At 35.3% G+C, this 23719-nt stretch overlaps 1 protein-coding gene across 1 annotated transcript in view; it reads right to left on the minus strand.

Annotated features, from left to right (window-relative positions):
- The window catches only part of LOC140159506 (vasopressin V1a receptor-like), a 41559-nt gene extending 18608 nt beyond the window's left edge, over positions 1-22951 (minus strand). The window contains exon 1 of the mRNA XM_072182994.1: positions 22704-22951. Coding sequence (XP_072039095.1) covers positions 22704-22951 — 248 coding nt within the window. The remainder of the gene's footprint in view (positions 1-22703) is intronic.
- Positions 22952-23719: the final 768 nt, after the last annotated feature.

Raw genomic sequence — 23719 nt, forward strand, 5'->3', positions numbered from 1 at the left:
CCGCATTTTCTCCTTTCTTAAATCTTGTCGTGGTTCTGCTAAAGAGATTAAAACCAAATACATATCTTATTTGCGCAACGAGGTTTTTTGGAGTGATTTTTAACCAATTAACATTTGAGTCCAAACCAATTCTGATTAAACAACATTGTGTATCTGCCGATTTGTAAATAAGTTTTATGTATAAAAAACGTTAAGACTTAATGCTGAACCATATTCATAAACTCTTATCATAAAATATAAAAAAACCAATCTTATATTAAATTCACCTATTTGCCCCAATATAATACAACAAAAGCTAAGGAAACATCGTAAGGTTAGGACTTCCTTTGCCGAACAAATGACAAAATAATTAGTGCTCCGCAATTACTCGAAGTAGTAGCAGTGTTTGTATAGTATTAGAAAATTAGCGATTGACCAGACAGACGTTATCTTGTAAACATACCTGGTAATTATTTCTTTTTGCCCACCGCATCTCACCGAAGTGCGTGATCTTTTAAGGAAGTCATCAGTTGGTTCACATATTGTTCTTGTGGAAAGATCGGAAATCAGTATTCACTCGCGGCACTATGGAGGATGCGGCTTACACAATAATCTGAAACCAGGGGCCTATGGCATCATGCGATCAAAATTGGCTAATTCTACGCTACGGGCTAAGAAAACTCACGTGCAAGTCGCGCAATGTTTATTATGGCCATGAACATGTATTGTATTATACGAAGGATGGTCGCTCTTTTCATTACTTTTGGTTCAAGGGGAATCTGAAAATATTTTCCTTACATTTGAAGGTCACGTTTGGAGCTACAGCTACATCGTGCTAAATGCAGACATTTCAAGCCGAGGCATGGAAATTGCCATTTTTAATAATGAATATCATTCTTGAATAGATGGATGAATATAAAGTACAGTATTATCATTTCACACCTGGAAAGAATATTTCAAGGTGTGAAAAGATAAGGAACATTCCATTAAGAATTTAATTCCTTATCATTAATCAAATATCACATCTCTTCTAGATCACAAAAGATGCATGGCCATAGTAGATGCCATAACCTTTTAACTGGTCGGGCCTCTCCATAGGGACGCAAATAGACCATTACCTGTGCAAAGTGCTTGCGGAGTTATCACTTATAACGGTTAAGCGGTCATAACCTCGTTTCAGCAGCACATGTAAACATACATTTTTTCATTTTCCTAGCTGCCCTGCATATTAATATCTTTTAACTTGATCGATTTCTTGAGTGTAATATTATGCTCTAGATGACACTTGTAGGTGATAATACAAAATATGTAAAAACAAGTTTGGGCCTCACTCTTGAGTCTTGACCTGACATTTAAATCGGCAAGGATAATGCACACAGCCGTAAGCTACAATGTTTTCATCTGAAATTTACATTTTGAAGTCAACAGTTTCTTAAAGGCCATTTGAAATTTAATGTTTAATAAATTAGCTAAGGTATCAAACACTCACCACAAACCTTACTCAAAACAATCACATAACCCATGTTTATTTGCGTGATAGTAAATAAATATCGGTTTTCAGATACAATCGAACCAATGATGAGTTATATTCCTGTTATAGCTTTAGAGAGAAGACTTGCGTGTAAAACATTAGTTGCAAATGCCAAGGGGAGGAGTATAACAGCTTTAGTCAGTAACAAAAAACTTGCAAATGGACTACTGGAATTGACCTATATGTAAAGTTGTTTATTGGGACCATGTGGGCCCGCAGTTATTACCTCCGCAATAGCTACGACCAAGAAACAATCATTAGGGACTGTGCGATAATTATGAGCCCTGGGGAGGGTAAAATTGGGGGGGGCAATACATTTTAGGCCAACCGAGAGGGGGGGGCAAGCGATTTTTGGCACACATTCATGGGGCGCCTTTTAAATAAAACGCTCTAAAAAGGCTTAGGAAAACAGTACGGAAACGCTTTAATATGCAAAGTTTTCCTGTTCGCTACGCTCGCAACATAATTATATCTAGACCATTTAAGGTTTTAAAATTGGGATCCCAAAATTTTGGCATGTTTAAGGGGGGCAAAGATTTTATGGCGGGCCGAGAGGAAGGGGGCAAGCGATTTTTGGCAGGCCGAGAGGGGGTGGGCAAGCGATTTTTGGCGGGCCGCTCGAAATGTTACCCCGGGGAAATAATTATTGCACAGCCCCTTACTAGATAGTCGAATAACATGCAGAACATCAGAAACATGTTTGTCATACAGGTGCGCAAAAGTACATGCCTAAGGTTGGACGACATAAAATACGAGAGCAATCCAATAATTGCAACACAGATTTAAAGTTTTATTTGTACAAGTTTTATAATTTTACTTAATACCCAAACAAGGCCTTTGTATTCTAAATTTCTTCCGTTCGTCCAATTACCTCGTTAGAATCATGTTACAAGCTGTTAACACTAACATTTACATTTCTAAATATATTTGGTGGGCCTCACTCTCTACTCATAAATACTCTCTCGCAACTTTGCGTTACAAAACGACCCTTGGTTCCTACTTTGGCATCTTAACAAGACCCATTACGATGCTTGAATTCCTATTCGGTCAGTACATAGCAATACAACACCTTGTCTATGCTAAATTGATGTAATACTAGATGGCTTTACTTACAACCACAATATAAAGTGTACCATGATGTAACTACAACGTCGAAGGTTGTTTTTAAAACAATGGGTCATTTGAGACAAAGGCGAAAGGGGTAGGATAGGTAAGAACAAAAATTTGTAAATGGACTACCGAAATTAACCTATGTAAAACTATTACTTGTTGAGTACAATGTGGGAGTTTTAACCTCATCCACTAGCTAGGATCAAAACAGGCGATAAAACCAATCACTACCCGAAATTATCGCAGCTTAAACATATCCCATGTGGATTTGAGTCGGAGCAAAAAGTATCGGTTTTCAGATGTAATCAAGCTAATCATTTCTTTTATAGACCCAATCGATTAAACTCAACGGTGTAAGAATAGAAACGATAGACATTCTATGTTCTAAATGACAGCGGAACATGCAGGTCTCTAGTTCAATTCCTCAACCATTCATACATATCACCTGCTTTATTGTGTTATCATGCGAATTTGGCCCGTGGTACCTTACGGAGGGCAGAATCTTATGAGGGCGAGTGACGTACAACTGTATTCGATAGGGTCTATTAATGTTATTGCTTTAGATTTTCAAGAAGAAGACTCGCGTGTAAAAGATGGGTCATCAGTTGCAAACGACTTTAGCAATCACAAAAACTTGGACTACTTGAATCGACCTCTAGGTTTTTAATGCCGCAGTTCTTACCTCCGCAATAACTACGATCAAAAACCAATCACTACAGTAGACATGGTAGATGAATAATACCAGTACGTATGGGGCTTCAACATCAGAAACTACGCCTTTTGTTACACATGTGCGCAGGAGTAAAAATTATGTAATGCCTGCCTAAGGTTGTACGACATACAGTAAAATGCGAGATCAATCTGATAAACAGAATTAAAAATTTAGCTGTAGTCGCAGTTTCTTTTTGTACAAGTTTGACAACTTTCATAGTACCTAAAAAGGGCTTTGTATTATTTCTTCTGTTGGTCCTAGTACTAAGTTAGAATCATGTTTCAAGCTATTACTCAAGCTTATGCATTTCTAAATCTATTAATTTGGTGGGCCGCACTATCTCCTATCATAAACACACTTGCAACTTTGCGTTACAAAACAACCCTTGGTTCCTACATTGGCATCTTAACTAGACCCATTACGATGCTTGAATTCCTATTCGGTCAGAAGCATCGTAATGGGTCTTGTACATAGCAATACAACACCTTGTCTATGCCATCTCGATGTAATACTAGATGCATCTACTTACAAACATAACATAATGTACACTGTGATTAACATGTTCCGTATGTTCAGCTTGGATGCAAATACCGTAGACCTATTTCCAAATGTATATGAGTCATTTGACTCCGCCGACAACATGTATTTTGTAGCAGACATTGAACCACAGGCACTTGAAGTACAAATACTAATATCTTGCACTTAAAATATTTGATCAAAATATTGGACGTATACTGAGCTTAATGTACTGACTTACATCCGTACCCAATACGCATTATTTATGTTTATTTGAAAATATTTATTATGTCTGTGCACCTGCAACCGAACAAAATACCACCACATACCGTATTTCGTTTTCATCAACATATTGCCGTTCTTAATTGAAAAGTAGGTCATCCAATCAACCTTACAAATAAAACCACGATAGAAATATAAATACGACGACAACTTTTATTTTATCCTGATTAAAGGCACTGCAGATGATAAGAACGACCTTGAGGAAAATTAATCCTCTAGACACCGTTAATTAACAAACAACAACAAAAATCATTTTATAACCAACAAAGGTTAAGACATGTTTGTTATTTTTGTGTGTGGAATGCAATGGACATAATTATTAGAAATGCTATTAATTATAATAATAGATTTTATGGACAAATTGTCCTTAGAAGAAAAATTTATATTTGTGCATATAAAGAACAGCAGGAGAAACTATTCACGGATTGATTAACGCCATTCCACTGGCGCAGTTTTGCTATGAAAATGTCACTATCGTGACTCCCGTGACTAGGTTTTTATTGCAGAGTGGTAGACATGTTTTATGGGAATTGGTCATCCGAGAAAATGGTTATTGAAATCAAACAAAATGCAATCTCAAAATAAATCAGATGCAGGTTAATTGCTAAGACGAACTTATCCCGGGAAAAAATCACGCCTTTAAACATATCAGTTTTATGATACAATATTTCTGCAAACACTGCTCTATGTCACGATGTAATTTTTTCACGATTAATTTCTGACAAACACGGTCCATTTACGAGAATTTTGTTCAATTTTCGTGAACTGATTTTATAGATTTTAAACGTTTAATTACACCAAGGGAACGCATATATTTTGAAGTCCACGTTTTAAATTTCTCTGAAAAGGCTTATGTAGAGAAATTCTAGTGAATTAAAACCGTTCGGTTCTGTGTTGATTTTCATTTTGTTTCACGTGCTCAATTCATCACATTGTCTGCTCATTTACTTAACGGTATTAAGAGTATTCTAATATTTATCATCAAAATACATTACATTTCTTTCGGCTTGATTGGATTTCAACAATCGGTAATTATTGAGTGCATCTGAGAAATATAACACCGTCACATCAGGCGCAAGTATGAATTATATGTGTAATCCTACAGTGTACCATCTCGACCTTAAGTGTTATTTTATATTATATTCCATATGGTGATAATACCATTACATGGACATTACTCGTATCGTTTACATCAATGCTAAAGCAATCTGTAGTCACATTATTCCAGACTCTGTAAGCTATAGGCATCAAATTTATATGATGCCGCTGATTGAGTATCAACCATCTGTGTAAATAGGTCTCCACTGTCCATAAACATAATTAAAAGTACCTCGCTAAAAAGTTTTTGAGGACGATGTAGTAGTCCGACGACCAGGACCTTTTTTCTTAGTTACCAACTATGCTTAGCTCATGCTATGATCAGTATCTCACGTGGTGCAAGAAAGACAAATCGCGACCGCACCGCCCGATCGGGGTGCGGCGGTTAGTGGACTTTCGCAGTTAATCTCTCTTGAGCGATCAGAGTCTAGGGCGTAGTCCAACCTTCATGTAGAAAGAACAGGTCCTAGTCGTCGAACTAAGGTGTAGATGGTGATGTGCCGCACGTGGCAACAAATAACATTGTCATTCCTCTGCTCCGCTTATTAACCGGATTACATTTGACCTTCAATATGATTAGGATTAGGACAGCAGGGTTAGCATTAAGGCTGTAGGTTTAAGGGCAGCAGGGTTAGGATTATGGCAGCAGAGTTAGGATTAGGGCTGCGGGGTTAGGATTACGGCAGCAGGGATGGGATTAGGACGACAGGGTTATGATTAGGGCAGCAGGTTTATTATTAGGGCAGCAGGGTTAGGATTAGAGCTGCAGGGTTAGGATTAGGGCAGAAGGGTCTGGATTAGGTCAGAAGGGTTAGGATTAGGGGGACATGGTTAGGATTTGGGTGGCAGGGTTAGGATTAGGGCAGCAGGGTTAGGATTAGGGCTGCGGGCTAGGATTAAGGCAACAGGATTGGGATTAGGGTAGCAGGGTTAGGATTAGGGCGGCAGGGTTAAGATTAGGGCGGCAGGGTTAGGATTAGGGCGGCAGGGTTAGGATTAGGGCAGTAGGGTTAGGATTAAGGAACAAGGGTTAGGGTTAGGGTGGCAGGGTTATGATTAGGGCAGCAGAGTTAGGACTAGGGAACAAGGGTTAGGATTAGGGCAGTAGGGTTAGGATTAAGGAACAAGGGTTAGGGTTAGGGTGGCAGAGTTATGATTAGGGCAGCAGGGTTAGGACTAGGGAACAAGGGTTAGGATTAAAGGATGACTCCGGCAATCACAACATTATGCCTTATATGATAGAAAACAATTATCAAGCACGAATCACGTGCTTTGATTTGAAACAAACTTATAATGACCATAAAAACGAATAAACACAGCCGGCTCTGAACATGCGATATTCAAATTTCCCGGGCGCCGAAATTATCGAGTGCAATGACGTCCCAGTAATACAATGAAGACTGATGACAATTGAACACAAATAACCATTATGTCATTGCACTTAGACAATTTCGGCGCTTGAATTTTGAATATCGTGTGTTGGGAGCCGACTGTTTTTATGGTCAATATGAGTTTGTTTTAAATAAATCCATGTGATTTGTGGTTGGTAATTATTTTACTAACATATAAGGCATAATGTTATGATTGTCGGAGACCCCCTTTAAGGCAGCAGGGTTATGACAGCAGGATTGGAATTATGGTTAGGATTAGGGTTAGGGTATACCTTGTCGAACAAACGGAGGACTACCAGAAACTAAGAAACAAAACTAATGCCGTAGCCTTCATACGCAAATAATATGCCAGAGACAATACAAATGTAAACAATGGGTGTAAAGGATAAGGCAGTAAAACTAACATTTGTTTCTGTTCTTTTACAGCAAAATAGTGCGAGATATAGATAAAATGTCACTTTGTTTCCTAAATACTATCTGTTCTTTATATCAAGGTTCTTTACATCCATAGTCCAAGTGAATACCGAACAAAATATTAGCGTAACCTCGTGTAAATGCTCTGCGTAAAATTTGCATGCGTTACTGGTTGCAGATACAATCAGGGCATATTGTTTCAAATATAATAGGAAGCTTACATGCCGCGTTTGGACAAGCAGTGCGTGGTTTTGAATAAGGAATAAGGTGTCGATGTTTCACAGCAATTCATCACGTAATTCAACGAACCAATCAGAACTCTCCTTTTTTGCTGCTTACTGCAGCCGCCATCGTGCGTTCACAGTCATGAAGTCCTTAAAATCAAAATACTAACGCAGAATAATCAAGTTATCTTTATCTTGATTGATATTTTCAAGAAGCAATCTAAACATCAATTATATTCCTCCGAGAGAACAAGATACAATTTTCCGCGATGCTGAGTTGCAACTTCAGCATAATGAAGCATCACGCCGCTCAGCGTCAAGCGGCAAAAAGTATGAAACCAGCATTAGATTAATCTCATCCCGTACCTTTAACCATTACCCCGTATCCGTAACCCATCCATACCTTTTTGTCCTCAATTTCCGTGTGAATTTGACGACATTTGGATCAAAACTGATGAAGCCTTTCAATGTACATAAATACCCACATATACAATATTTCGCTATTTACAGTAAGACGATGTTGATGTAATATTTTAGTGCCTACCCCTAGCTCGGTGGCCCCGGTACCCCCTGATCATGTCCTGAACGTATCATCTATTAGTTTTGTTTTGGCTATGTGAAAGTTGGACGAACTAGCCTACCCTTGGTAAGGTGGTTGCTGGATCAACTAAAATGAGCACAAAAGATGGTCGGACAATACATTGAGCCGTTTGGCGATTTGTTTGAACGTTGGCGGCAGCAAAAACATCCAGCTGGGATCTACCTCGTCCGTTAGACGAGGGTTAAAGTAAACGTGTAAGTTCATATCGTGTTTTTAGGTGGTACTACACCCTTGATAAATTTGTGACTATTTTGCATTTTTCTCAAAAATAATAACACACTGGTAACAAAGTTATGTATATTATAGGGCTAGGAATCCACTTACTAAACTGGAACTTTCAGTGACAAGACAAGCATTACGTTATTTATGATAAGAAAAGAGGTACCACTAGAATGTACCTCATTTCTTAACATATATAATGAACCACTTGTTTTGAATCGCTGAAATTTCAGAGAAGTAATTGGATTCCTTTCCCCTATAATATGAATAACTTTTGTTACCAGTGTGTAGTTATTTTTTGAGAAAAATGCAAAATTAATCACAAAATTTATCAGGGGGTGTAGTACCACCTTAATGTCATAAAAATATCCCTCAGGTAGGTCTTATGTTCGTCTGCACCTATTTATTAAAATATAAACATCTCATTTGTATACAAGAAAATGATCCTAACCGATGATCCTAGTATTATGTTAAGAAACGAAGGGTTAGCTTCACAAAAGATGTCAGGGTATTTCGTTTCTATTTGTACATATGTTCCCGTGTATGATGAATTAATCTCATTCCACCTCTATATATTACGTGATCAATTTTTTCTATTGACGAAATTCTTTTGGCGCTTCCTTAGTATTTGCTCTTCACATTTGCCTGAAATTTATTGTTTGGTAAGCAATGTTGTTTATATTAAACGTGTTAAGGCATGCGGCATCTGGATCTTCTTATCTTATATATAAAAGGCAACCAATACATCTTGCCGTTTCACGAATAATTGATATCGTGCATGTGAAACCAGATTCAATATTATGGCAGAGCTGAATATACATATTTCATATGGGTCTGACACATTACGCTTACTCAAGCATTTAAAGTGAGCTGACAGATGTAGTATTCTTCCGATAACGTTAAACTAATACTGTCCTTCCAAATCAATCGAGTTACATTAGTCTGACAGATATTTACTGACAGATACAAAATATGTAAATACAAGGACAAGTTTTAAAGAGCTTTAATAACTGAAAGTACATGTGTAAACCATTTTGATTTTGATATAAGATTGATTTTGATTGAGTACTACTGTTTAGCATAAAGATAAATCGAAGGCACGAATTTAAAAGCGTCTCTTTGAAAGCTAATAGAGACGTTATAAAACAGGTTTTTTTTATTTCTCTTGCATGGCATGCAAACGCTTCTTCGTTCTGTGTTGGAAGGTCGGGTTTTTTATTAACAGTCGTGATGGATGAGATAATCTGGCATTGTAATGCTTGCTTCACAGAGCCAGTACGATGCCACGTGAATCGTAACATCTACATAGTTCTGAGAATATTACGTAATATATATATTTTTTCGGAGGAAAGGTCTACACCCACGAAAGGTTGTTATTACCACCGATCACACCCACATTGTCTTAACACAACCAAATGCTTGCTATGATTTCGACACAATAAAGACGCAGTATGCAAATTAAGTAAGCACAACGAACACGGCAATGTAGGCAAATTAAAATGATTCAATAATACAATTACGATTTATTGCTTTCTCAAATGCATTGCTGAGTCTCAGCATAATGTTAAAAGCAAAGCAAATATCTGAAAACCCTATCTTTCTCCTATACACTCTGTTACGCTTATAACGCTATGTACTCTGAAACACAAAAAGCACCTATATTTAAACACGAACCCTGCAGACAAACAGGGACGGCACTTTAGGCGACTTTTAACTATAACAGCCTTTTTACCAATATCCGGGCATATAATTAGAACAGTATCGGTTTTTATGTAAAAGCGGTATATCTTTCTGAGAACCCACGCTAGGACAAAAAAAATGGTGAGATGCGTTTTCCTGGTATCTTATAAGAACGGTAAGTAAAGAACTCAAAATGCATTTTTGGAATTTCTTAGAATGAACACATGGTTCTACTAAAATAACTGTGTATTAATTTTCACACGGATTATGCGTATTAAAAACTAAAAGTAATTACGAGTTGGCGCTCCACGTTAACATATCGTCAGTATCTGTTCCAGGCATTATTGCATTATAAAGATCATCTGATAATTAGAAAGCATGTTTCGCTTCAATTACTTAAAAGATCTTTTTATATTACATTAATGATATGAGCTACGTAAAAACCCTGACCTCTTTCTTAACTTTCATATTGTGTATTCATTTCAATCATGTATATCAGATATAGATTGGTAGGATTATTACAGCAAGGCAGTGAAAATAAGAGCAAGTATATAGGATTAGTCGCTACATCTATAAATGTGACTCGGTATAGAATATTTCAGTTCAAGATGACTGCATGTAATTTATTAATTACTTTGTTGCTACGGGTTTTCTAGTATTGACTCAAAATTGTGACCTTGCTATTAAATTGTTTAAGAAGAACCACCGTTTTATGTTAATATTCTAGATAAGTGCTTATGTTGATTCAGTTTTCAGCTATTACTTATGTGTGTTGTGGCTGTCTACTATGCTTAATTCTTTAACTAATTAAAATTAAAATATAATATAAACAACCCTAAATTTGCCTATATGTAGGAGATCTGCACATTTAAGTTGCATTTTGAGGAAATGTTTACGAATTCATAATATTGTCATAAAAGACACACATGCTTAACTTCGAGCTAAAGATTTCTGCTGGTAGAGTATACCTAATGTTGTTCTGATATACTTAAAATTCCCATTTCAAATTACATGATCAAAAGTGTTTATCAAATGTAAATTTTATAGTTCCGCGATCAGTGCACCTGGCTGGATTCATTGAAATTATGCCATAAAATACCACCATATACTTCGGATAAAAACAGTTAACTAGAGTGAGCATAATATTGCAATACATAAAAATACAAAAAAAATATAAAAAGTTATTTTTATGTTATTCACTGCGAAAGTGCAGACGTTAATTTTACACAACAAACTCAAATGTAGATTTCAATAACAAAAATAATGTTCGTTTCAAATAGTCTTACAGAATTTTTCAAACGCCGCTTTAAATACAACCGTAATGATAGTGGATGCTTCAACATGTCATGAATATCTATTGGTATAGTATCTATATCACAACTCTAATTGAGTGTTGAGAAAGATATACGTCTTTACATGAAAGGCAAGACTATAGCTTTATATATCCATAGATGTTAGCCTTCACTTACGAAAGTACTTAGTAAGTGACGATGCAAAGTTAGCTTTATCATCTTATGTGATAAAACGTTAGTGAACCACAAACATGTTAACTGTCTAACCATTCCTTTTTAGCAAAACCAATTCTGATACAGAATCTTCTCGGTACAAAAGGTTAGACCAATTTTCAAAACTCCAATTGTTTGTGCTATTTATTTCTTGAGAAATATTTTGTTTCAATTATTTTTTACAATAAAACTGTCATAATAATATCGCTATATATTTTGCGTGCATGTAGATTTCTTAAGTATCATGAGGACGTCTTGGTAGCAACATACAAATTGTGTTACCAAAGTTACATCAAATTTACCGTGATATGTTATTTTCTACATGGCCTACTTTGTGTTTTGAGTTGATTTTACTCAATATATGCGCAATTAACATTTTAGATCGGGTTAGAAGCATTTTACTCAGCACATTAGAATTCTCACCAGTTCAAACGTAGCTTTCAATAACAAAATATGTCTGTTGCAAATAGCCTGACAGCCTACAAGATTTTAGAAACGCCGTTCTAAATAAAACCGTAATGATAGTGGATGCATCAAGATGTCATGAATATCTATTGGTATAGTATCTATATCACAATTCTAATTGAGTGTTAAGAAAGATTTACGTCTTTACATGAAAGGCAAGTCTATCGCTCTATCCATACAAGTTAACATTCGCCTACGACGGTGCAAAATTAGCTTTATCATCGAGTGTGATAAAACATTAATGAACCACGAACGTTAAATCATTCCTTTTTACACATTTTAGCAAAACCAAGTTTGATGTAGCATCTTCGCGGTCCCTACGGTGAGACCGATCAACAAAACGATTACTTGTGCTATTTATTTCCATTAAATCTTTCCTTTAAATTATTTTTACAATAAGAATGCCACAATTATTGTTCTCGTTATATATTTTTCTTACATGTACATGTTAAATTTCTTAAGTGTCGTGACGTTCTTGGTGGCAACGTACAAAGTGTGTCACAAACGTTGCGGCAAATTTACCGTAGTATATCATTTTCTGCATGGCCCACTTTGTGTGCTATGAGTTGATTCTACTCAATAGATGCGCAATACATATCAATTTGAGTATGAGGCATTGCGTAAATGTTGATATTTTATATGTCGTAACACTAAGAAGTATTGTGAAAGTTGTCCTGTTTAAAAACAGTTCCTTTCGACTGAATCATTTTTGGGACACATTGTAAGACGTTTGCTGTTACTTACGTTGGTATCACTGAATAGAGGATATCCATGACCTTAACAGAGTTCAAAAGGTATTGGACAAATTAGAGTATTACAAATTGCCTCAGTTAGACCGTGGGATGATTATTCTGGTGTATTGTACAGGTAAGAAAATGAATTAGTAGCGTTGAAGTTGTTATACATTTCCCGGAAGGTTTGGAGAGATGTCCAGCCAGATAAACCAATTACGTCGTCAGGAGCCTCCTGCCCGGAGGCTTCTTTTTTCTCTTTTGGAAGTCATCCTTAAAGGAAGTGATATTTAATATAATCGCTCAGAAGGCTAATTTAATGAGTCCGTGCATTTACAATTTTTTTAATCGGGAAAACACCTTGTGTCTAATGTCAGTAAATGAAACGGTATAGATTATAGTGGTAAATATTTAAAGTGTAATACGGTTTCAACGTTATGTTTGCTTTTATCAATTTACAACACTGTAGATTCTGTAATATGGTTTAGCACTATCTCTAAAGGGATCTGGAATGAGCGTTTTGAGCATTTCAACAGTAGTTTTTGTGGGACATGAGAGCACATCAGACATATCGAATTGCATTCTGAATACGGAGAATATCTTTCCGATATCAAATTATTTTCATTTTTTGAAATTCACGATATAATACAAATTTTATGACAAATTATTAAAATTTGATATTTTTCACATTTTGATATATAACAGTCCTCGAAGTAAATTTTATAAATCTAATGATATATTCTTAAAGTGTATGTAGCTGGGGTGAAAAGCCGACGACCAATTGAAAATTTTGAACTTTCATAATTGAAGATATGGATTTTTTTCCCAAAAAGACCTAATTTTTTTGGTGTTTTGGGGAAAATCCATATCTTCAATACGAAAGGTCAAAATTTTCAATTGATCGTCGGCTTTTCATCCCACACTTTAAGAACATATCATTAGATTCATAAAGTTTACTTCGAGTACTGTTAAATATCAAAAATATCAATTTTTACTCATTTGCCATAAAATGTGTATTACATTGCGAAATTATTTGATATCAGAAGGACATTCTTCGTATTCAGAATGCAATTCAATATGTCTGATGTGCTCTAATGTCCCACACTAAATACTGTCCAAACGTCCATACCCCACCCCTTAAAGAAAGAGAAAGGCATAAAAGAAATAGTAAATTGCCAGAACATTATGAACATGCATGAATAATTTATATTGGCTGTGGGTTTGCAGCATGATATAACATGTTGAAATTAAAAAGAGGGACTAGGTTAAAAACCTCCTACAGTATGTGAAAATGTACTAATATGATTATATATGAGCGCGTGTTAACGTTTGGGTTCGGAGAACGATTTTAATAAAACCTCGGTAAGTCAAGTTTAATGGTGTTATTCCCCTTTAGCGGTAGGTTGTGCAAGTGATGCGTGAGTAATGTGGTTAACACTATAGAGTCGATATACAAACATACAGAACAACCTTGTGTTAATATGTCTCAAATGGGCCATTTCCCCTTCACCATTGATACAATAAATACAATATTTTCAATATTATTGTTATATGGAAATTTTCGCAATATTTTATATCACAATTTTTATTGCCTTTTTAATACAGAGTCAACCTAACTATTTCATAAATTGCGTATATGATATTATGTGAACTGTCTTCAATATTGACTGTTAATATTATTTTTTTGCGAATCATTGCTAATTTAATGTAACGTTTCAAATCCATACAAGGCTTTTAAGGATAGCTAATATCAAGTAAAAGGTTTGATACAATAAAATGGATACTTTTTTGCTCTCGTAAGATTTACTCGTTTCCTTTGTCAAATTGAAGAGGACAAAATTTGAAACAAAACAAAACAGCAACAACATTTTCAAACAAATATCTACTTAATATATTGGTAGCTTTTGTCGCTCAGAAAATAAATGAAAAAGGTCACAACGATGTCTGAAAATAATTTTATCATTTAATAAACACTTTCAAGTCATGACATAATTTGATTTTATTCAACCTTGCAAGGACAAACTAAATAATATAACAATATCGTCCAGGTAGATAATATTGAATAAAATCACACCGAGCTTTATAACACGTCAAAAATTGTCTTAACCTTTAACGAATCAATTTCTCACAAATGCATCTGATTTTAAATGCAATGCCAAGTAATGTATACATTTTACTTTGCAATGACAATATTTACAGGAGCGTATAGACACTCGGTTAGAACGTTTTCTTCTTAGAGTCGGTATTGATGTCATAATTGAAGATATGGATTTTTTCCCAAAAAGACCTAATTTTTTTGGTGTTTTGGGGAAAATCCATATCTTCAATACGAAAGGTCAAAATTTTCAATTGATCGTCGGCTTTTCATCCCACACTTTAAGAACATATCATTAGATTCATAAAGTTTACTTCGAGTACTGTTAAATATCAAAAATATCAATTTTACTCATTTGCCATAAAATGTGTATTACATTGCGAAATTATTTGATATCAGAAGGACATTCTTCGTATTCAGAATGCAATTCAATATGTCTGATGTGCTCTAATGTCCCACACTAAATACTGTCCAAACGTCCATACCCCACCCCTTAAAGAAAGAGAAAGGCATAAAAGAAATAGTAAATTGCCAGAACATTATGAACATGCATGAATAATTTATATTGGCTGTGGGTTTGCAGCATGATATAACATGTTGAAATTAAAAAGAGGGACTAGGTTAAAAACCTCCTACAGTATGTGAAAATGTACTAATATGATTATATATGAGCGCGTGTTAACGTTTGGGTTCGGAGAACGATTTTAATAAAACCTCGGTAAGTCAAGTTTAATGGTGTTATTCCCCTTTAGCGGTAGGTTGTGCAAGTGATGCGTGAGTAATGTGGTTAACACTATAGAGTCGATATACAAACATACAGAACAACCTTGTGTTAATATGTCTCAAATGGGCCATTTCCCCTTCACCATTGATACAATAAATACAATATTTTCAATATTATTGTTATATGGAAATTTTCGCAATATTTTATATCACAATTTTATTGCCTTTTAATACAGAGTCAACCTAACTATTTCATAAATTGCGTATATGATATTATGTGAACTGTCTTCAATATTGACTGTTAATATTATTTTTTTGCGAATCATTGCTAATTTAATGTAACGTTACAAATCCATACAAGGCTTTTAAGGATAGCTAATATCAAGTAAAAGGTTTGATACAATAAAATGGATACTTTTTTGCTCTCGTAAGATTTACTCGTTTCCTTTGTCAAATTGAAGAGGACAAAATTTGAAACAAAACAAAACAGCAACAACATTTTCAAACAAATATCTACTTAATATATTGGTAGCTTTTGTCGCTCAGAAAATAAATGAAAAAGGTCACAACGATGTCTGAAAATAATTTTATCATTTAATAAACACTTTCAAGTCATGACATAATTTGATTTTATTCAACCTTGCAAGGACAAACTAAATAATATAACAATATCGTCCAGGTAGATAATATTGAATAAAATCACACCGAGCTTTATAACACGTCAAAAATTGTCTTAACCTTTAACGAATCAATTTCTCACAAATGCATCTGATTTTAAATGCAATGCCAAGTAATGTATACATTTTACTTTGCAATGACAATATTTACAGGAGCGTATAGACACTCGGTTAGAACGTTTTCTTCTTAGAGTCGGTATTGATGGAATTAAAATACTTCTGATCTGCTCGAGTGTTTTCATTTTGGATATAATATGGTAATAAAACTTATCTTATCTACAGCTTGCTGATACTCAAATAACAAAGTTGAAGGTTTCCATTACATTGTCTAAGATGATGTTCAAAATTTTACATTAAACAATGACGGTTGTATTGCGTTACGATACTGAATCCTTTTGTTTTTACATACCCTTTGAGACGCATTTTACGTTCTGCATGTCCAGGGCAAAATAAATAATACTCTTTATGACAGTTATTGTAATTGAGCCGTCAGTCAAACATACTCATTTCAATATTTAATTCGAATAAATCTAAATGAATTGTTCCCTGAAACGGCATCATAGTTTTAAGGTCAATAGCTTATATCGGCTGGATCAACCTGTTAGTTTTAATTTTATGGGCCTTTTTAAACGTTCTATTAACTTATATTTCAAAAAGCATATAATTTCATATATTTTCAAAAGTATATAATTGAATAATAGATACATTTGTTACGTGAAGTGAATTCTTATGGTTCTATAAAGAAATCTTTGTTGTTAGAGTTTCTGGATATACCACTCTGTCCACTTTTTATGCTCTAAAGTTACTTGACACTGCAATTTTTAATCCAATCCTATAGTGAACTAAGTCGGACAGCACGAAGACATCAGTAATTCCCGATTAAATTGTCATTAAGTTACGAATTTATCTTCTCAATTGCACTATTTTTCGGATGCACCACCTTTACTGGCATCATATATTCCTTGAGCTTGTTTATTGTATTTCCATTTTTGAAGCCCATTGAGAGACTTAATATCGCTGTGGTTTATGCTCTAACTGGTAACATTTTGATATAAAATTGGATCGGTTGAGCCCATATTTATTGGTCGAGCTATGAGTTTTAAAATATTGGACGAGACGTAGTCGAGTCCAATATTTTAAAACTCATAGCGAGACCAATAAATATTGGGCGTAAAGCATCCAATTTTATCATTATTATGTTTTGGATCCAATATTATCACAACTTGGATCCATCAAAACATAATAATGTTTTAAATTGATATAATATGATGGTGCTAATTACCACTTCCAATGCTTTAATGTTGCAAAGAGTCCTATTTTCACCTGTTCTGTATGTAATATGATGTATTGTGTACGTTTACTGTCCGGGGTTTACTTTTTACTGAATTCAATTATTATGATAGATTGATGTAAATTTCGTTTTGAAATAGTACTTATTATGGATATCGTGTACATTTGCAGTAGCAATCAAGATTAGTTGTCAAATTGGATGTCTTGAACACTTTGACTGTACCAATGATGATATACTAAGATATCTATTATGATCACGATACCATGACGACGACACTGATCGACGACGAAAATGACGACGATGATAAAAGATAATGATGTGATGAAAAATTGATGTTATTTTTTATTGACGAGAAAGCGATAATAATGCGATGAAGATGTTGTGCGTTAACAACGACACAACGTTGAGATATTACCGCGTGTATATTCTATTTGGTTTTCTTAAAACACGTACAAGTTGGTGCTACCAGCAACCTATAGCTGATTATGTAACTTTTGAAATAGAATCCTACCTTTTTCTGGAAAAAATATTCCGCAAGAGATCTCGAAGACAGTTTAATAGATATGAACCAGTGATATAATCCTTTATTGCTATCTATGCCATATTCAATAAGACCATACACAAAAGGTACTGCTCGTCTTGCTTCTTATATAGGTATATCATAGCCGAGTACCGGTGTTAGCATATTTCTGCGGGAAGTCCAAAGGCAGCCTATCTCAGCGATTCCTACGTTTATATTCAGACCACTGATCGAATCATTACTTCCAGTGAGCTCGACTGGTAACAACCACGCCATCAATGTTAATACGCTTTGATTGACACTTGTAGTCACGCAGTATTGATGCATTGAGCATGCGTCGACAAAAGTGAAATGTGAAGTGTGGATACTCGGAATACGCCACATGCGGCTAGTCGGTGAAATTTACATAACCATGTAAAACATTTCTCCTTTGGAAGACAATTTTTGTATCGTTCACAAATTGTTTAGTATTCCCTTTGCACGATCATCATTAGACTTTACTTTTTGATTTCTCGTTGTATTGTGATTTGCAGTCATATCATGACTTCCCATCCATATACCATTTTATATATTGAGGAAATTCATAGATTGAATGAGTACAAGTCACTTACTAGTAATAACCTGTCAATTATAAAGCATGTTTTATTGTGATATTTTCGGTAAATACTGCTTTTTAGAAAAATTAACTTTCAATTACTCCAGAATCAGCTGAGTCGGATAATAATTGTTAGTTGACTAGTAATGATCTCATATTTCTGATTTTACGAAGTATGGTTTCAATGATGAGATTACTAATAACGAATTACAGGTTAGCCAATGACGAATAAAGATCATCATAAAAAAATTGTTTGCTATTAAGCTACACGAGCATATGGTGCGGAACGTGAGGTCCAATGTGGTCACTCAATCACCCCTTCTTGATGTTAACTTGCCCATTTTGAAACATGATATCTGCCTGACACGTAACAATTGGAAGAAACTGTTATAATATTCAAGGCATCATTTGTCGTTATTATGATAGATAGTTCAATTGTAATGATAGTTAAAAAGCAAGGGAAATTTAATCCTGTGCAGTCTTGGCTGAAAAAGTATTGTTTGTCTTTTCTGAGATGTATGATTCTCGAGTTATAAGCAAAATGGATAAAGGTCGAAATGTGGTCTTCCCTGATTGGTGGGAAAGAAGGGAGATATCGGGGTGAGGATGATGTTTAGACGTGACACTAAAGAAAGCGCCATTTCATGACTTCAACAATAACGAAAATATGACCATTACAAGGTGCTCATCGTCTTTGTGTGTTTGGCCCCTGAACATATTTCAAGCAAAACCTCCTATTTAACCTGTTGGCAGTTTTGCTTTAAACATGTTCATGGGCCAAAGACACATAGGAGGTTTTTCCTGCAAAATGACGACATTCAATTTTTTTTATTCCACTAATTTTGTTCAGCATTGTAGATGGTATAAAGTATTCTCAATTTTAATTGCTTTTGCAAGACAAACAATTTGAGACCATTTTGGCTAAAATCGGAGCATTTTTAGGTTTGACCCCAGTGTAGCAAGAAATTAAACCTTTTTATCTTTTTGCTCGAGAACCGTCGCATGTAAACTAAACTTTCTGAATTGTTGACCAAATGACTACTTGGTGTGGTTTTGAACTAAGTCTGATCAATTTTAAAATTTAACCCCTCTATGACTTTGAGAGAACCATACTGGGATCAAGAAAATCCCTAGATGGAAAATCAACTGGCAGCACCAAGACTGGAGATACATCCAGCGTCGATTGTCAGTAGCAATCACTCATCATCAAGTGTTTCAAGTATTGGCAAAGGCAACAGTGTTTGCAGAAACGTACACAAGTAAGTGTATTTCTTGGATCAGATACAACGAACATTGGAGCAAGGTACATTTTTCTGGCATTTCAAGGTTTTTCAAGGTCATTTCAAGAGTTTTAACCTGGATCCTAGCCTTAGTTACAACCAAATACACGGACTTGGAAAATCATATACTAACACATATTGTACATTGTTTTGGGGTTTTTCTGGCCTTTTATTGATGCCACCAGCAGCAAACATGGACTGATCTTTGAACAGCTAGCCAAAATGCTGACTGTGCTTCCTCGCCTTTCTGCAGCTTATACGATTAATGGGTTACCTAAAATTACTGAAATTTAATGAATGTATAAATATAAAATCTAATTAAACTCATACAATTTGTGGTTGTTGTTTTTTTGCTATCATTTCTGTTCAGAAAATATTTAGCATCTTTACCATGTTTAGTACCATGTTTTCATACCTGATGTGCATTTCAGCAATTTAATCATGTGCCGCTTTTGTTTTCAATACCTGTGTTGCCTTGTACAGTAAATGAAAAAAAAAACCGTTTTCTGATTTCCAAAATTAGGGTCGGTCGATTGAGGGCAAGCAAACGTCTTCTTTTTTTTTGGCCTTACCTTGGGATATGGTTGCCGGTTGTTTTTTATTGATTGTAAATTTCACATCAATTTAGCTTTTAGCTGCGACTGTGTCTTTTAATAAACCATAAATGAATATTCATGTGCTGATGATAAATCAACACTCTGAATAATACATTAATGATTACGCAAGTTGGCTCATTATGGTTCTTACGTGCAATACATCACATGTTCCCCAGGATGATGACACCATTACACGCATAGGTTATACAATTACATATGGAGACAATACCACTTTTGATAATTCCCATATAACACCTACTGCATCTTAGTGGCTTAGCGGTAGACATTACATGTTTTGCCCCAATCGTTTAAAAGGCCAGGGAACATTTCAACTACTAGTATTAGGTTTAGGTCTCTGCATATTGCATTACGGTAAAAAAGTCGAAATAGCAAATGTGTTTAAGCACGCACATGTTTCCCAGAAAAAGCTACTAAGTGATTCTAGTTTTAGTACATAAGATACAACCTGTTTCATGATATTTAATTTGCTTTGCCACTTTTTCCTAAAGCAACCTTGACTAAAGTTCTTCTAAAACAAATCAAGAGCCAATTAATCATTCGATTCTGCCAACGTTGCCTAGTTAGTGTACAAATATCCCTAACAATCAACAGTTCGATTTACAGCGACACTTTATGGTACAACGTAACCAATGAGAATGCAATTAACATGTGTTAAAAGCCTCTCACTTAACAGAGGATTCCGATTCCATTACGTTTTTCCATTAACTTTAAAGTATGCAGACATTTGTGTTACATGTTTTACAAAGGTCATCTGGGCGACCCATTTTATTTGTTATGAAAAAGGTTTTCACATTCTTAAGAGCAGATTTGTCTAAGGTAAATTCAATGATTGAAACTAGCTAGAATGCTAGAATGAATAATAAACACTTCATATGATTCCTTTCTTGCTTAATAGTGATGCTATTGCAGGTAAAATGTTAATAAGATTGAAATGAAAGGGGAAAATGAAGTCATGTACAAACACATCATTCCTAATGTATTTTGAAAAAGAAAAATGTTTAACTTAATTTCATCATCATCATCATCATCATCATCATCATCATCATCATCATCATCATCATCATCATCATCATCATCATCATCATCATCATCATCATCATCATCATCATCATCATCATCATCATCATCATCATCTGTTTATGTTACTTTACAATCCACAGAGACCTAAAGTCTCTCAAGGTGTTACAAAATATAACATAGCTAATATATATATCACATCATTTATTGAGCGCTATATCAAAAATTACCACAGCGCTGTACAATAGCAAATAACATGGTTAAAAACACAATAATATAAAATTATACAGCAAAAAAAAACAACTTACATGTACAACAATAATTATTAAAAAGCAACACGATAAATCATCAATAGACCCTATTAACATGATTAAGATACAAGAAGTACAATTTTAAAAACCCCAAAGCAAATATAATGATAAAATAAATGTAGGCAAATACCAAGGATGCATATAAGGAACAAAACATTATTGAGATGGAAAAAGGTGAGTTTTAACAATTTCTTGAAAATATTGACTGAGGGTGAAAGGCGGATATGGAGGGGAGCAAGTTCCAAAGGCGTGGGGCAGCAACATTGAAGGCGTGGTCCCCTATTGACAGTCGAGTACGAGAAACTTGAAGTTGAAAATTACTACTGGAGCGCAAATTTTCCCTGCTTGGTTTGTACTGAATGAGTAATGAGGACTGGTAACCAGGTGTGAGATTGTTGATACCTTTGAAGGTCAAAAGCAGCACTTTGAAGATAACCCTCTCATTAACAGGCAACCAATGTAATTCTCTCCGCAGGGGTGCTGAGGACTGAAGTCTATTGCATCTAAAAATGACTCGAGCTGCCCTGTTTTGCAGTACTTGCAGCTTTTTTCTGTCCTTAGCTGAAATTCCAAACAACAGCGAGTTCGCATAATCTAGGCGGGATAGGATAAGCGAACGAACCAGGTGGTGGCAGCTTTCAACCGTAATATATCTCCTGATTCTATAGATGTTCCTCAAATGAAAGTTAACTGTTTTAACAACAGATTTCACATGGTCCTTCATTGACATAGTTTGGTCAAATACTACACCCAAATTTTTGATTGTAGAAGATGGGGTGATATTTATATCATCAATTTTGAGAGAGACATCTTGCAGCTTTTTCAAGTTATGTGAGGATGCCGCAACAAAAAACTCAGTCTTAGAATTGTTGAGCTTGAGCATATTTATTGTCATCCACTCATAAATGTCCTTAATACATGTCGACAATTTGGCTAATGCTAATTCGGCAGCTCCATCAGTTTTTGGATCAAATGCCAGATAAAGCTGAATGTCATCAGCATAAAATGTGATAGGCAATGCCATGCTGACGAATGATTGCGCCAATATAGTTGGTATATAACACAAAAAACAGCGGTCCGAGAACCGATCCTTGAGGTACTCCAACTTCCAGAGTATACTTGCCCGATGCTGTGCATGCAGCATCACCGGATTCCTCAGCCTCCTCCGACACGGAGAGATCGCCACCGATGGAAACACGAAAACTACGCCCCTGGAGGTAAGATTTAATCCACCTCAGCGCCATACCAGTTATGTTAAAAGTGGTTGATAAACGATCGAGCAGGATTTGGTGATCCACCGTGTCGAAGGCTGCTGAAAGATCCAGTAGCACCACAAACACCGCATTGCCACGATCCATATCCGTCATGATGTCAGTTTTTACACGGAGCAATGCTGTTTGCGTGCTATGTTGCGCCCTCCTGAAGACCATGTGAGTGAAGGTGATCCTGTAATTGAACTGAGGCAATCTTCTCAATGATTTTTGAGTAGTACCTTATGTTGGAAACAGAGCGATAATTGTTCAAGACACTTTTGTCAAGGGTGGACTTCTTTAAAACAGGGCATACCACTGCTTCGCGAAGCTTAGAAGAGAATTCACCACTACAAACAAGATTTGTTAACAACTACCTCCAGAGCTTGACACATAATCTTGATATTATCTTTACACAACCACATCGGTAGTGTGTCTAACACACATGACTTATTAGAAGAAGCAAGAACTGTCTTTTCAATGTCTTCTGCACTCACAGGTTTGAAAGTATCAAATTGTTCAACATCAATAACTACATTGGAGTCAATAACACAATTATCATGATTTCTATCAGCAACCTTGTTGATGAAAAACTGAGCAAAGGAGTTGCTCAGTTCAGACATTGAATCACAACTGGGTAAAGATTTGACATTTTTGTTCAACAGTTTGTTCATTATACCAAACATATTCTTACAGTCAGCAAATTCAAGTTCATCATTGTAATATACCTCTTTCGCAGTTTGAATGAGTTTGTTAACAATATTGCACTGGTCGACATAAGCAACGTGATTATCATTGGTTTTATTTTTGCGCCATTTACGTTCTAGTTTACGACGCTTACACCTTGCATCATTAATTTCCTCATTGTACCAAGGAAAGCGTGGT

Source organism: Amphiura filiformis, chromosome 8 (genome assembly GCF_039555335.1).
Source record: "Amphiura filiformis chromosome 8, Afil_fr2py, whole genome shotgun sequence".
NCBI lineage: Eukaryota > Metazoa > Echinodermata > Ophiuroidea > Amphilepidida > Amphiuridae > Amphiura > Amphiura filiformis.